We start from the raw sequence: 15,902 nt of genomic DNA, 5'->3' as shown, positions 1-15,902 counted from the left end.
TTGATTTTTTGACTAATTGATATCTGTTTTGAATACCATGCCTCTCATTGCGGCATAGTCAATTAGGCCATTTTGGCCATTTTTGAAGGGCTCTAGCGCCTTAAAAAACAAAAATATAAAAAAAGCAAAACGGTCCGACACGGATATTGACAATATTAATCTGTGTTGAAACAATCATTGCTCTAGCTTCAAAACCCACGGAGGAAACAGTCGAGTACGTTTGTATGGAGATATGACCACTCCTGTTGGCTCTTAAACAGAGGGTAAAAGTCAAGTGACTACAGTGTGGGGGGTACGTCAAAACTGAAGTGCACAGGTTCTGAAAGGAACGACTGCGCGTAAGTGATAAGTTTCACGCTATCATGGTCTAGGGTAACCGCTTACAATTAGCCTGGCGGTTAAACAAAACATTTGAGGTAACTATAATGGATAAATCAGTAATGAAGGCAAATTTATAACACTTTCACACTGTTGAGATTAACATAGTGATATCGTATGAAAATACATGTTCCAACTTTCACTCGGTAACGTGATTTCGTTCATATTAGGTGCTTTTACAGAGCTCTGTAACCAATTACCTCTTCAAAATATGGTATGACAAGCAGTAAAGTCAATATGAGGGTAAGATTAGTTTTTTTTTTCAATTAAAAGATTGATAAGTTTCGATTGGCTGTGTACCAATCAGAAACGAATACAAAAGATCCTTCAGAATACTATGAACCAGCTCTAATGACTTAAAATTACTTTAAATTTGGAAATACCTACCTATTCCCGTTACACAACTCTGTGATACTTATTCAAGTTTGTACGCTATAGGGAAATATAAAATTGTTTTCATACATCTCAGCGTAAATTTACACTCCAACGAGTCAATAAACACGTCATAATCCCGCGTTCGATAGAGACAGAAGCAGGTTAGTTTTTCACTTATTTTCGTATTCCAGAGTTTCTACGTTTGAGGATTTTCTATAAATAGGGGTGCCACGCGGGCGAGAAATCCAGTGTAACAACACTCGCACTCGGATTCGGTTCTTGTTACATAAAGCAACCAACCCTACTGCCATGGTGAGGACGCATTTTGATACGCTTTTAGTGATGTGAAGTTAGTGATGTGATTGAAAGTTGTGTCAAGTGTACAATTGCGCTGGGACTGCGATTGTCAATTAGCGATACACCACAAAAGGCTCTCCTTATTACAAAATAATACTACTTCTCTTAATATAGTGTTCCTCAGTCGGTAAAATGTCTTCTCTATCTTTTTCTTCTTTCCTTCTTAACTTTACCTTCTTCGATAGGACACCGACGACGATCAGAAGATGGCGATGCTTCGCAAAGCCTTCCAGATGTTCGACACCACCAAGTCTGGGTACATCGACGTCCTCAAGATCTCCACCATCCTGAACACCATGGGACAGCTGTTCGATGACTCTGAACTGCAGGCTCTCATTGTTGAGAACGATCCAGAAAGTAAGTTAGCCCGACAATATACCATTTCACTACATTGTCGCTTACCTAACGGGATTATTTTATTACGCTAAAAAAATTATTTATGTACTTAAAAGCCGATTTTTGGTCTAAAATTGAAAACACAGCTAACTTATCAAATAACCTACCATCATTCCTGGAATTTCCAGACGTACTATTTAAATTTAAATTATAAATTACTAATATTAGTAAAAGAGTAGCGTTAGGTAAGCGACACTGTATATTCAGTTATTATAATAAATACATTATCTATCTAATACCTTTAAACGAGCAATTCTTGTTTATTTATTTATTTATATATATATATATATATATATATTTCGGGGATCTCGGAAACGGCTCTAACGATTTCGATGAAATTTGCTATACGGGTGTTTTCGGGGGCGAAAAATCGATCTAGCTAGGTCTTATCTTTGGAAAAACGCGCATTTTCGAGTTTTTATATGTTTTCCGAGCGAAGCTCGGTCACCCAGATATTTAAGCTTAAATGAGTTAGTACCTAACATAATTACGTTTCGAACAAATCGATTTGATCTGCTGTGTCTGACTGGAACAGCTTTTATGATAAGAAGCTTCATTTATGCTCACCAGTACTCTCCAATTGTCCGTTCCCGGACACTCCTTAATATTTTTTTATCTTTTGCACCTGACTGCGACTTGTTTGCCGACCAAAGTCGTAAACTTTTTAAAGATTTTTTACGTTTTTGCGAATTAAACATGCAATAGGTAGCTTATTAATCGCTTTATTATTACTTACTTAATTTTACAGTGCATTGGTGTTAGCTGTAATGCTGTAAAACTTGTTTTCAATAAATATCAAATATCAAATATCTTTAATGGAACTAAGTGTTAAAAGTTCAGAGATTTTAGGATACACCCCGTTAAACTTTTGAATGAAATAGTACTCGTATTTTACTCGTGTTTTTACCGGTACACAATAATGTAACACCGGTAACCAATAATGTTTATTTACATTTTTAATTTTATGTAACTACATAAGTATTTTAATTTTTATATTTCAATAGGTATTTTTTTTATACAATAAAAATACAAAAGACCATGACATACAAATTAAGTATAAATAAGGAAGCTATATATTTTAAGCATGTGTGTTGTAAACGTTTTAAAACAGACCTTTAAAATGTGACCAAAAAGTGACTCAGGTGACATAAACTTGGACCATATTTTAATAAAAGCTATTTCGTTTTATAGGAAAATTACAAACATTTAAAATGTTTATATGCTATAATTTATTGTGTATTTTAGTTAAAGTTACTTATTTTAAAGCAGGCATGTCGTTGGACTTAATCAATTTTAACCTAAAGCCCTTTCTTTGACGAACCAATAAATATTTCAGTAAATTTTTAACATTTGAAGAAAAATGGAAATAAATTTAAACAAATAATCTATACGCGATGCGATATGTTAACCCTTTTCCAGGCATAGTATGATTTATCGACCACATACGCGCCAATATAATTTCAACTTTAGCATTTCGATTTAAGGTTCAAAGTAGCTTGCACTTTCAGGAAATGTGACTTGTCTTCAAATGAATCATCAAATCATGATTAATTTGAATATATTTGGATTTTTTGGTAAAACCTCTTGGATTGGTGCGGCCTGGAAAGGGGTTAATGCGCATGCCATGTGTTTACCATGAAATAAAGCATCATATTTCTCTCAAAATCGTGTAACAGTTCTCAATTTCAATTTACACGACACGCAAAAACACAACGTGCTATTTTGTTATTTCTAAATATCCATTTTTTTATTAACAAAGTTTAAAATGCGAACACGTTCGTTAAAATTCGAAAGAATTAAATATAATATAACGGCCAGTATTTTTAGAAGTCGAACGCAACGTTTCCTAAGCACGTGTCGCGTTGACGGTCGCACCTCTGCGCTACGAAATATTTTTACTCGTCGCCTCAACTCAACTGACGATGCTATTTCCGGATGACTCCTCAAGATCTCCGTTCCTTTGGTCGCCCCGGTTTACTTTTTACACTGGAATCGTTAAGTGATGAAAGGAATTTATATTTGGCATTAGTAATTAAAGTCGAACTACAAATAAACTTGGCGCTTAAAAATGTTATGAAACGCTTGAATGTTTAGTTTAATATTTTCCTGATGTGAACGAAAACTCATACTTGTATGTAGGTAACGATGTTTATTTAATATCACGATAAAAGACAGGATCGTTACAGTTCAGATTAATAATATTGTAAAATTTAACAAGCTATCTCTATGCATAGGAAACAATTTTTCTATCTACTTATAGTTGTTGGAACATTAGTGAGGTTAAAAAGGAGGTATTGTTGACTAACGACATATTGTTTATTTTTCCAGACTCTGGCAAAATTAACTTCGATGGCTTCTGCAACATCGCGTCTCACTTCTTGGAGGAGGAAGATGCCGAAGCCATGCAACAAGAACTGAAGGAAGCCTTCAGGTAAATAAACAAACAAACATTAACATTACTTGCAAAGACTTAAAATTATGTCCTCTAAACTTGCTCTATAATATTCTCCCTCTTCTACAAATTTGATGTACAAAGTTGTTAGCTTAGCATCTCTGCATACAAATATTATGTATGCATCTGTGCTAAGCTAATGGTTTTGCTGACTCTGTAAAGACTTTTTAAAATTACGATACGAGTACACCCTCTTATTTTGTATCTGTAAGTATTGAACAAAATCACAATATAATACAAGTACGCTTTGACATACTTATATCACGATGTTTTGATATTTCCAGATTGTACGATCGCGAAGGTAACGGCTACATCACCACGTCCACGCTCAAGGAAATCCTGGCCGCCCTCGATGACAAGCTGAGCAACTCCGACCTCGACGGCATCATCGCTGAGATCGACACTGACGGCTCCGGAACCGTCGATTTCGATGGTACGTCATTGTAATGCCATACTAGCCGTAAACCAAAGTGACGAGCGAGGTCATATGACCTCTATCACTATATCTCTCAACCTACATACGACCACGCGAGTGTGAATGAGAATTTTTACGGCCCTGTTCGTCAGTTTGGTTTGCGGATAGTATACATTTATGAGGTACTAACATCAACGCTCTTGACTGAACATCGGTGGACCTTATGTCTTTGCAATAAGGATTATGAAATGTCAGTCAACAGTGTTGTCGATTTTAAGTATATATCCTACCGCCGATGATAAGCGACAAGCGTGTTTATTAATGGACTAAGGCGATTGATAGATGCTATCTTGCCGCGGGTTCTATTAATAAAGACAAATAAGGTCTCTTCTTAAAGCACCACTTGATGGCATGTTATGTTAAATTCACATTGAATAAAGAAAAGTCAAGTAATCCCTGTAGTTATTTAGGTCATAATGAATGGTCATATTGTTAGTTGGCCAAATTCAACAACAATGTCACCGACATAGACTAGGAATCCTCTAGACGGAGTTTAGACCAATTATTTCATGAAACCGATCCTGCCAAAAATACGGCGGTGCGGGGGGACGAGGTGAGCGAATCCCGTGCCGTGATTGGTCCGTTCAAAGACACGGACCAATCACGGCACGGGATTCTGACACTTTGACTCGAAGATGGAGTAAAACTACCGTATATAGTGGCAGAGGGGGTAGCGTTACTATGCTCAGTCTAGAGGATGTCTTGTCTGTGGTCACCGATGACACCGACCAGCTTAGTTTGTTCTCCGATTTAGATCTACATACTTTTATTAAGTAAAGTTTTTCTTCCTTTACAGAATTCATGGAGATGATGACTGGCGACTAGGCGTATCAGCAATATTCCCATAGTATTATTATATTTAGTTACTATTTATACATTATTTAGAAGTTGCATAGACTTCGATATTAGTACAAAACTTACTAATGCGGTATTAGCATGGTTCGTGACAAAAACAACCTTACATCATCTATCTTATAGATAGTGCGTTTTATTAGACAGTCTACATTGTGTAGGCCAAGGATCAGAGAGCGTTCTAAAGAATTATTTCCGGAATAATTTATATGAGATGTTCTTCCAGTTCTCGAGAGACATTATATTATAATATTTATGGTTATATTTTTACACCTTGATTACAAGAGGAAACTATTTAAGTTATTGACATCTAAATAAATGCCTTTGTTAATAAATTTGTTTGTGAATTTTTATTTATTAAATAAAACACTTAACCATCACCTCAATTAGGTACTGTCAATTAGTACACACAGATACACATTCATATGACGACCGGTCTGGCCTAGTGGGTAGTGACCCTGCCTGTGAAGCCGCGGTCCTGGGTTCGAGCCCCAGTAAGGGCATTTATTTCTGTGATGAGCACAGGTATTTGTTCCTGAGTCATGGTTGTTTTCTATGTATTTAAGTATTTGTATATTATATCTATCGTTGTCTGAGTACCCACAACACAAGCTTTCTTGAGCTTACCGTGGGGCTTAGTCAATTTGTGTAATAATGTCCTATAATGTCCTATAATATTTATTTATTATATTTATGCATAATTTCTACTTAATGTAACTTCTGTTTTTTCCTAACATTTAAGTATCAAATAATTAATGAATCCTTAAAATAATCAAAATGCAAAATAATAAGATGTACCTATGTACCTAAGTACCTACACAAAAAAAAATACTACCAGGTATGTTATGGTTTTCTTTCACTTAAAGAAGACATTTTGCACGCAGTCATATTTAAAAGCCTAGAATTAGGTTCGTAAGCCCTAACATCAGAGACCGATTTTCACAAACATAAGAGACCGATTTTCTATACAGTCCAAATATGTATAAACCCTCTATAAATAATATCATTGTGCACGTATTTCTACAGCATAACTTGCTTTGCATGACGTGTTTCCGGTTTGTCGACTCCCATTCTATATTCATCGCAATTTAAGTATAAATTTAGCATTCACTTGCCAGGTCAGGTGTTATATTGGTTATATAAGTGGCTTGTCTAAAACTTCCACTCCCCACGTGATTGGTGTTTGAAAGTGAGGAATTGTCCCTTGTTTGACTAAAATTAGCCACCTTCCCACCGCTACAATTGGTCAATTTTCCAATTGCATTTAGTTTCCTGAGATGCGCGTACAGTTGGGTGCGTGAATTATTATTTTATATTTTCACCTGTCCTGTTATAGGAAAATACATTTAGAAATATGTATATTCCTTCTGCGAGAATCATCCTTGTAGGTAGGTATCTAATATAAATATTATATTTATATTAGATACCTACCTACCTATATTTATTGTATGTATTATGTTAATGTAAATATTATGTAAACCTGTGTTGTGTACAATAAAGTGATTACTACTACTACTACTACTAATTAAGGCCCACTTGCACCATCCCATTAACCCTTAAGCGGTGAAACCGGTAACCCAGTGTCAAATTGTACTGGTAACCATGGTAACTCCAGGTTTAACCGGTTAACCCCGGGTTAGTCGAATGGTGCAAGTGGGCCTAAGTATTTCGTATTATAAATACCTAATTAAACGGGTTAAGTTTTCCAATTATATTTCTTAAACGTATATTTGCAAATAAAATACTTGCCGATTTTATGAAACATGTATTTGAATTCCTGCAGTTTTGATATTTAATTATATCGTCACTTAATACCTATAGTAGCAACGCGTCTATTAGACTTCATACAAAGTTGGCTAGCCTCTTTTTCTTAAACAATTTGTCCTATAAGGAAAATAAGTAGCCCGGCTAGCTTACAAATTATTTTGACGTGACGTCACTGGACCTACCTACTATGAGTCACAGTATAATGGACACTAGCAATCACATGTTAATTACACATTCATTCGTATTCCATAATATTTCCATGTACTACCAAATTTCTATATGGTTACATAACCAACTTTCCACGTCGACTGTACAAAATTATGCCTATTAAAATAACCACAAGTATCTCAATTGGATCAGCAGAAAGAGTTACGTGCTTCCAGCTACATATAGTCCCTGTCTCTATCGAAGTGCTTAGTTGGGCTCAATGGTCCGTCGTGAATTCAATCAAAGAGGGAACATGTTTCTCTGGATTCTTTTTCTCGTGACTACCACTGCATCTGCTCCGGCTGAAGAGTATCGAGCTATAGTCAACGAAGGAGGTATGCTATAATATTATATCGATTTCTATAGACATATATATGTATCAATGAGTTACTGCAAAAAAAATAGCCTATATGAATGTTCCACTGCTGGGCAAAGGCCTCCCCTATATATCGGATCCCTGCAGCGTTGCAGCAGTGGGAAATAGGCAAGTTACTGTCAACCTCCTTTATAAAAAAAAAGTGACAAATTGAACATTCTAATAATGACAAAAATGCATTAAGCCGTTGCCATTGAGAAATGCATGCTATCAAAGAACCTGTCGCGAGAGTCTCATCATCATCTCATAGAACGCAACTGCAACCCGCAGTCGTAACGTAATCCCAAGTAAATACATACATAGACTCATACATTCAATTTTTGGTATTTACTTACCACTAATCCAAAATTGTACGATAATTAAACTGACAACCACATTATTAATGTATTTTAAAATACAAAAATGAACAAAAAAATATATCAACCGAAATGTTCGTTGACAAGTCATTAGTATTAGACCAGGATCTCTAGAAGAGTGTCGTATGTATAATTGTTAGACCGCAGTTTGACTTCTGATCCTTGTAGTAGGGCTCCTAGGCTACAAGAAACCTGATGTTGCCGGGCTGAAAAGTGGTGCCGTTCCCCACACCACCCCCTTGAAAATCCCCTATAAAATGTTCATAGTCTTCGAGATTCTAATGGATTTAATTTCTTTCTAATAACTTATTCGTGTTAAAATAAGCAGCTATAACATATACCATGATATATAGAGTAGTATGACGGAGCTGTTTTTGACGGTCGAGGCTTAGCGAGGTCGTCAAGTAATAAGTTTTAGGAGCAGTTCAAAGATGGACTAGTAAAATAATTTGCACACCACAAGGAAGTTAAATCTATATTGGATAGTTTTTTTTTAAATATATAGGCACATACAGGTAACAGAATGATGATAAAAACCATACAGATTAACCTTTTTGTAAGTTTTTCTTTAAGTTTTTCAAATAATTTCTTCTGGTCTAATACTGTTTATACGACGTTATGATAGTATATTAAAAAAACCGGCCAAGTGCGAGTCGGACTCGCGCACGGAGGGTTCCGCACCATCAACAAAAAACAAGCAAATAAACGGTCACCCATCCAAGTACTGACCCCGCCCGACGTTGCTTAACTTCGGTCAAAAATCACGTTTGTTGTATGGGAGCCCCACTTAAATCTTTATTTTATTCTGTTTTTAGTATTTGTTGTTATAGCGGCAACAGAAATACATCATCTGTGAAAATTTCAACTGTCTAGCTATCACGGTTCGTGAGATACAGCCTGGTGACAGACGGACGGACGGACGGACGGACAGCGGAGTCTTAGTAATGGGGTCCCGTTTTTACCCTTTGGGTACGGAACCCTAAAAAGTCAAAAATGGGTGGACCAAAATACCTGCGGATTGCAGACGTTTCTTTTTGAGCGCTGAAAATAAGTTACAACTTGTAAAATGTATTTGTTCTCATGCTTGCACTTATGCCACATTAGACGATAACCGAGAGATACCTATATTTTCGGTGGGTTTGAAGATCCCACAAAATATTTTAAATTACAAGGTGCCGCTTTTACCGAAGTTAATAATCTAAAATCTAACCATTTAGAGGCTGATTCAAGAATGTTCTGCTATATATTTCATGATATCAAACATCACAACCATGCCGAGATAATAATTCTCTGATACAGATATCTTCGTGTTAGATGTTTATTTCTGGCGTGAACTTCAAACGATGGGTTTGTGGTTTATGGTTCGAAGGATCACGCTAGAAAAATCGAATGCTTGGGTGCCATTCAGCTGCACAGTCTCTTGGCGAAACAGTATGCAATGTTCTAACTGCACTGCACTCCCTAACTGGCTGTGATACCACTAGTCGCATTGGTACCAAAAAACAGATGCTAAGTGCCGCGACTCTTGATTTTGTGCAGGATTTTCAGATAACTGGACAGCAATTTCAGATTTTGGAAAAGTTTGCACGTATCTAATTTCTAAACAGCAAACAACAGCTGACAAACTCCGACATCAATAGCATAAATTTGTCGCGAATAATATGTACCTCGGATGCACTATTCTTGCATTGTTTAAGAGTTTCAGCACAGGTTTATCTCTGGAAATCTTCTGAACCCATTATTGAAAATATTGATTTTGTCAAATTTGGTTACGAGGAACATAATGGATACTTGTACGCAAAGAAATTGACGAAAAAAAACTTTACCAGCATCGCTACTTAAGCCATGTAAATGTTTGCATTTACATGGCTTAAGTAGCGATGCTGGTAAAGTTCAGCTCAGCTCAGTGCCACACTATGTCGTGCACCTGTAAAAAACGGTCAAACGTTTGTATAAGTTATTACTTGACGACCTCGCTAAGCCTCGACCGTCGAAACAGCTCCGTCAAACTATTCTATATATCACGGTATGTGTTATAGCAGCTTATTTTAACACGAATAAGTTATTAAAAATAAATTAAATCCATTAGAATCTCGAAGACTATGAACATTTTATAGGGAATTTTCAAGGGGGTGGTGGGGGGAACGGCACCACTTTTCAGCCCGGCAACATCAGGTTTCTTGTAGCCCAGGAGCCCTACTACAAGGATCAGAAATCAAACTGCGGTCTAACAATTATGCATACAACACTCTTCTAGAGATCCCGGTCTATATGTGTAAAACATAATAACTAGGACAGACTAGCTAAAAACTCATTTGTGTCTACGACAACAATTCGATATCCAAATAAAAGCAATGTTTATTTACAGAATTCTCTGATGATGCTTCAGTTATGAAGATCGTGCCTTCGGGCTTTTCGCCTCAGAAGAATGATTATTTTATTAAACCTGCATTGGCTGAAGTTGTAAATAAGGTGAGATTTATAAGCAATATTTTGATATTAAGAACGCTTAGTTTACATTAAAAAAATATAACAGATAAAAAGTTATGTACGAGTTTTATGTATTACATACAATTTTATTATTTCATCTCATTTACAGGATAAATCAAGCTACAAGCGTATGCTCGAGATTTTGAAAAAAGGTCATACCAAACTTGGACTGACCTTCAATATTTATGATGATAACATGAGAGAGGCTACTGTTGCATTGTTTCGCCTGTTACTGGATGTAGATGATGACAAGTTTGACGCCATTGTACGATGGGCCAGAGTTAACATTAATAAAGATATGTTTGACTACGCTTGGCGATTAGCATCTCTCTACGGTAACAAATTTAAGAAAGAAGAAATGTTACCTCCATTTATTAAGAAACCAAACCATTTTGTTAACAGTGAAGCAATGTGGAAAGCTATGCACCTAAAACTAGGCAATGGCATGTTTAACGATGAAGATGCCAAACTTAACCAATATTATAGAACTGATGATGTACTATCGATTAATACTAACTATTCCGGTTGGAACTTACCGCAAAATGGTTGTGATCGAGAAATAAATTATTTCAAAGAAGATATTGCTCTTAATAGTTACTATTACGGAGTTCATTTATTGCATCCGTTTTGGATGAGCAACGATGAATTAGATTTGCTTAACCCACGCCACGCTGAACATTATTATTTTACACACAAACAACTTATGGCACGTTACCAACTTGAAAAGGAACACCTCAACAAGGATTGTAATGAAACTTGCGATATAAACTTAAATAGTTACAATTCCTACTTGATGCATGACTATGGCTTGCCATTCCCTATTAAATCATCTTTTAAGGAATGGAATGATGGAAGAGCTCGTCTGAAATCAATTGACATTGCCATAAGAGAATGCATTTCTCGAGGACTATTAGTGGTATGTTTTTTGCGTACTTATATTCAAAAATAGAAATCATTTATATTTTCCTTTTGACATTATGTCGTTATAAAGAAAACCTTGTAAAGTAATATTTATAATGCAAACTTTCTCTTCACAGGATAGTAATGGTACAACCGTTCCCATGGCGGGAGAGTACAACATAGATCTACTATCCAAACTGGTTCGTGCTAATCTAGATAGCCTGAAATCTGTAAAGATCATCAGATCGATTTATGGCTATGGCGGCAATGGTTATCCCATCGACTGGTAAGTTTTTACATAAATAATATATGTTGATACTTTGGTGCTAGATTTATTTACTTTAAGTAAGTATTATTCCCAGTAACAAACTATTGCTCTCTAGTGGTTTTATGGAAGCTAATTTTACTAAAAAAATGCCTAAAATTCATATCAATTTAGGTTCCGTTTCACGTAGTTTAGTGTGCTGTACTTACTGTTCAGTTTAATGAACAATGAAAGTTCCCATATCATCATACACCTATAACTAACCTACTTAATTTTAGCAATATCTTACTGTACTTAATTTATTTTTCTTTTTCAGGTATAACCCAGCCCCGTCAGTGCTGCACTTCCCCCATACCTCACTGAGAGACCAAACGTACTGGCATCTTATTAAAAGTCTTTTGGAATATTTTACGGAATATAGGAAAACGTTAGACAATTTCGACTTAGCTCAATACCAGAACAAAAACTTAGCTATAATTGATAATCATTTCACAAACATCACAACATACTTCGATTACTACAAATTTAGTTTAAATAAGGGATTAGGAGGTGGCAATTTACAATCAACCCTTGTAATTACAGCGAGGCAAAGGAGATTGAATCATTTGCCATTCATGCTCAACTTTACGCTTGATTCAACAACCGAATCGGATGTTATTGTACGGCTTTTCCTAGGTCCTCTGTGTAACGCTAAAGATTGCTGGCAAATTTATGACAGATTTTTTGAGTTAGATGCTTATAGAACACAAGTTAAACAAGGACTTAATATTTTAAGTTGGTCTTCTGACGCGTCTGATAGATTTTCTTCTGATGAATATTATAATATGGAAACATCAGACAAGAAAACTAATAAGTTTAACCTATTCAAATTCCCTAAAAACCTTGTAATACCTAAAGGGTTAGAAGAAGGTCTCAATTTAACTCTTTTTATTATGGTAACACAAACTGAAAAGTCTTCATTTGATGAAGTGGCGCCTATTAGCAATTATTATAATCAAGTTTTGAATGAAGTTGATAAGAAGCCTTTAGGATTCCCCTTCCATAGACAACTAACAGTCCAAGATGAATGTTATGAAAACTGTAAGTTTTATAATATATCGATTTATCACAAAACCTGTCCAGTTGATTCTAGTGATTACTTTTCATCAAATTTATATTAAATACATAGCTTTTAACAAAATGTTGGTCGAAATTAGCAACAGAAAATAAAATTGTGGGAATCGGTTTGGTTCGGATGCTGAATATGTGACACAATTGCACCTACCCATTGCCATTATGTAAATTACATTAGATTAGGTGTTTTGTAATTAGCAAGTAGCAAAAATAAATATTTTTTATACCAATTAACTATTAGTTTTATTTTGACTGTAGTACTTTAACGAGTACCTAGCTGCAATTTCTTTGTCTTCCCCGAAAATTTCGGGTAGTTCAGTGTTGTTTTATTTATATTTCCGTGAACATTTGCTGGGACGTCAGTCTTTCCGTGATCACAGCAGCTGGTGCGACCCAGCTGAAACGTCGCAATTTAAGGTAAAATCGTTTGTGTAATTGAAAATACTTACGATAGATTATAAATTAAATTAAATTTTAAGAAACATTATGAACACATTATCCAATGTTCAAAAAATTATGTAAAAATAATACATTATTTATTTAAAATAAAACTTCTATGAGACTAGCTCTTAATAGCTTTAGGCGTTCCTAGTCGCCTTCCTTTTCAGTCGGGTGTCAGGTGTCAGGTGGCTATATAAGCCATTTTTCAATGGACACGGCTACATTGAGACCTTGGTTCTGCAATATTCCAAGTAAACGAATAATAAGAAACGAATCGAATTGTGAGGTGCGTACTATAGTGTTTCCTTCAGGTGTGACTCTCTGAATGGACCAGTCCAGGGGGCTCAGCACGGTTCCATTTTTATCGACTATCACTATGCCCGTCACTTTCGCACGTACATACTTGTTAGAACGTGACAGGCATGGTGATAAACGATAAAAATGCGACCGTGCTACTAGGGCAGTTCGACGAAGTTCACCCAGTTGTTTTCAATGGTAATAAGATTGCCATTGACGTCGTATTTGGGACCCAAGTACATTTTAACCCTTAAATGCATAGTGTTGCCAAATGTCTACAAAGCATTAGACAGCTCACAGATTTAAAAAAAAGGCTTACGTTCTTGAATGCACCTTTATACCAAACGTCAAGTAGTAGGGTGATGATTTAAGGGTTAAATTTACGCAATATTTTTAATTTATAAAAATGTAATTCGTTTTAAGACGAAAAGTCGGAAAGCTTGGAAAAATCCAGAAGTTGATAATTTTTAGTATGTGATTTTGAACGGTGTTTTCGGGGTTTGTAATTATTTTATATTTAAAAACTTTGTCATAGGTATATCACAAATAGTGTATCTTTCTAATGGTAGTAAAAAAAATCATATATCTATTACTGAAAATTACATATTTACATAAATATGATTTAGCCAATTCAACTTCTAACACTGATTTCGCAGTGAAAATTGAAGTTATATTTTTTTTTTACTATTTTTCCTAGAATCGGAAAACAATTATGAGATACGTATATTAATTTCGGGCAAAAAGAAAAAGTCATACATTTAAGGGTTAGTAACGGCGGCAGCCCTGACATCAATAATGACCGAGAAGGGATTGCGAATTGCGAGTCACTTCAGCTTCGCGGCCTTTGAATAGGTACTGCAGTTTTAAGATTCTGAAATATGCGCTTGGGGCTATCAGAGTTGTCGAATTCGAAAAAGGAGCTCAATTCTTCAACCTGGATATTGATGATCTCGATCCCATGAGTATTCACTGAAAATAAAAAGGTTATTATAATCTGCCAATGGTAATGCTAATATTAGGTCTGGTCTAGTCGGTAGTGAAGTTACCCTGCCTATAAAGCCGATTTGAACCCAGGACGGGTTATGGATAGGTCTTCAAAAATGATATTGAGGTTTCTAATATATTTTTTTTCTAAACTGAATAGTTTGCGCGAGAGACACTTCCAAAGTGGTAAAATGTGTGTCCCCCCCACCCCTGTAACTTCTAAAATAAGAGAATGATAAAACTAAAAAAAATATATGATGTACATTACCATGCAAACATCCACCGAAAATTGGTTTGAACGAGATCTAGTAAGTAGTTTTTTTTTAATACGTCATAAATCCCCTAAATACGGAACCCTTCATGGGCGAGTCCGACTCGCACTTGGCCGCTTTTTTTACTTTGTAATTATTATTATTAGGAGCCTCTAATGTCCCACTGCTGGGCAAAGGCCTCCCCCACTTGTAATAGTAGAGTAAAAATACATAATCTGGGAAGCACCTGAGGGACACTTGACGTTGTCTTGGCCGACGCCAACATGACCAGAGCTACTAGCATTACAATAGTATTCATTGTTCTTCTATCTATACGATCACAACTACGGCGGTCGTCAACTATTATAGTAATTTATAGTATCTGTTCCCTTTGTCCTAGCCACATCCTACAAAGATATCAACAATGTACGATAAACAGATAATTACAAAAATGTAAACAAAGAAAGCATAGATAAGTAATAAACAGATTGTGGTAGATGCAGCATATGATGCACATTACAATCAAAGCAATCGCGTTTTTCCGGAGGAGGGATATCTAGAATCAGTCTTAAATAAAGACTATCAAAAGCAGAGTAGATGAGTAGAGAGCTGAAACCTCAACCCTATTAGAAACTTTGACAAGAAGACACTAATAAAAATGTGTGTTAATGTGTAAAAGTCAATTAGAACTATTAAGACCAATAGGTATAGTTTAGAGAGGCTAATAATAAGCATTCTAGATACCCCTCTTGTAAGATATGTACAAGAGAAGGTAAAATACCTACTCATGTTTTAATATGTATGTAGGTAACTACCTGATACTTTATTTTTTATAGTTAGTAGGTAAATATACTGTCATATGAATAATTTTAGGTAAATATGTAGCAATAATCTAACAAATTAATAATATAACTTGCTTGTTTTCTGGCGATGGCAGATAGCTTGCGTTCTTATGAGAACAGTTTTCTAATATTATTATGTTCCTAGCGCCCTCTATGAACGAGTAGCGGCTAAATGTTTTCAGATAAGTAAGTACTTAACCGAATATCGTGCGCTGTTCTGGCTAAGACACATGCAGCGCCATCTATACTAATTTGTGTAAAGCCCATTCTAGTAAATATGCGCGCTAAGAGATGGCATCAAGTGCCAAAATAGCTGAAACAATTTCAT

At 35.6% G+C, this 15,902-nt stretch overlaps 2 protein-coding genes across 2 annotated transcripts; both read left to right on the top strand.

Moving 5' to 3' along the window:
- The first annotated feature begins 923 nt into the window (after window positions 1-923).
- On the top strand, window positions 924-5,622 carry LOC134654098 (troponin C). Its single transcript, XM_063509523.1, has 5 exons — window positions 924-1,065; window positions 1,296-1,467; window positions 3,835-3,937; window positions 4,243-4,391; window positions 5,230-5,622. Exons 1-5 carry the CDS (start codon window positions 1,063-1,065, stop codon window positions 5,256-5,258), a joined length of 456 nt encoding a protein of 151 aa, XP_063365593.1. The 5' UTR covers window positions 924-1,062; the 3' UTR covers window positions 5,259-5,622.
- Window positions 5,623-7,446: 1,824 nt separating this feature from the next.
- On the top strand, window positions 7,447-12,885 carry LOC134654083 (arylphorin subunit alpha-like). Its single transcript, XM_063509501.1, has 5 exons — window positions 7,447-7,594; window positions 10,360-10,463; window positions 10,591-11,397; window positions 11,519-11,667; window positions 11,963-12,885. Exons 1-5 carry the CDS (start codon window positions 7,480-7,482, stop codon window positions 12,804-12,806), a joined length of 2,019 nt encoding a protein of 672 aa, XP_063365571.1. The 5' UTR covers window positions 7,447-7,479; the 3' UTR covers window positions 12,807-12,885.
- The last annotated feature ends 3,017 nt before the right edge of the window (window positions 12,886-15,902 follow it).

The sequence above is a fragment of the Cydia amplana genome, chromosome 14 (genome assembly GCF_948474715.1).
Source record: "Cydia amplana chromosome 14, ilCydAmpl1.1, whole genome shotgun sequence".
Classification (NCBI taxonomy): Eukaryota; Metazoa; Arthropoda; class Insecta; order Lepidoptera; family Tortricidae; genus Cydia; species Cydia amplana.
Note: the sequence above shows the minus strand (reverse complement) of the source record. Positions and strands in the feature narration are given on the sequence as shown.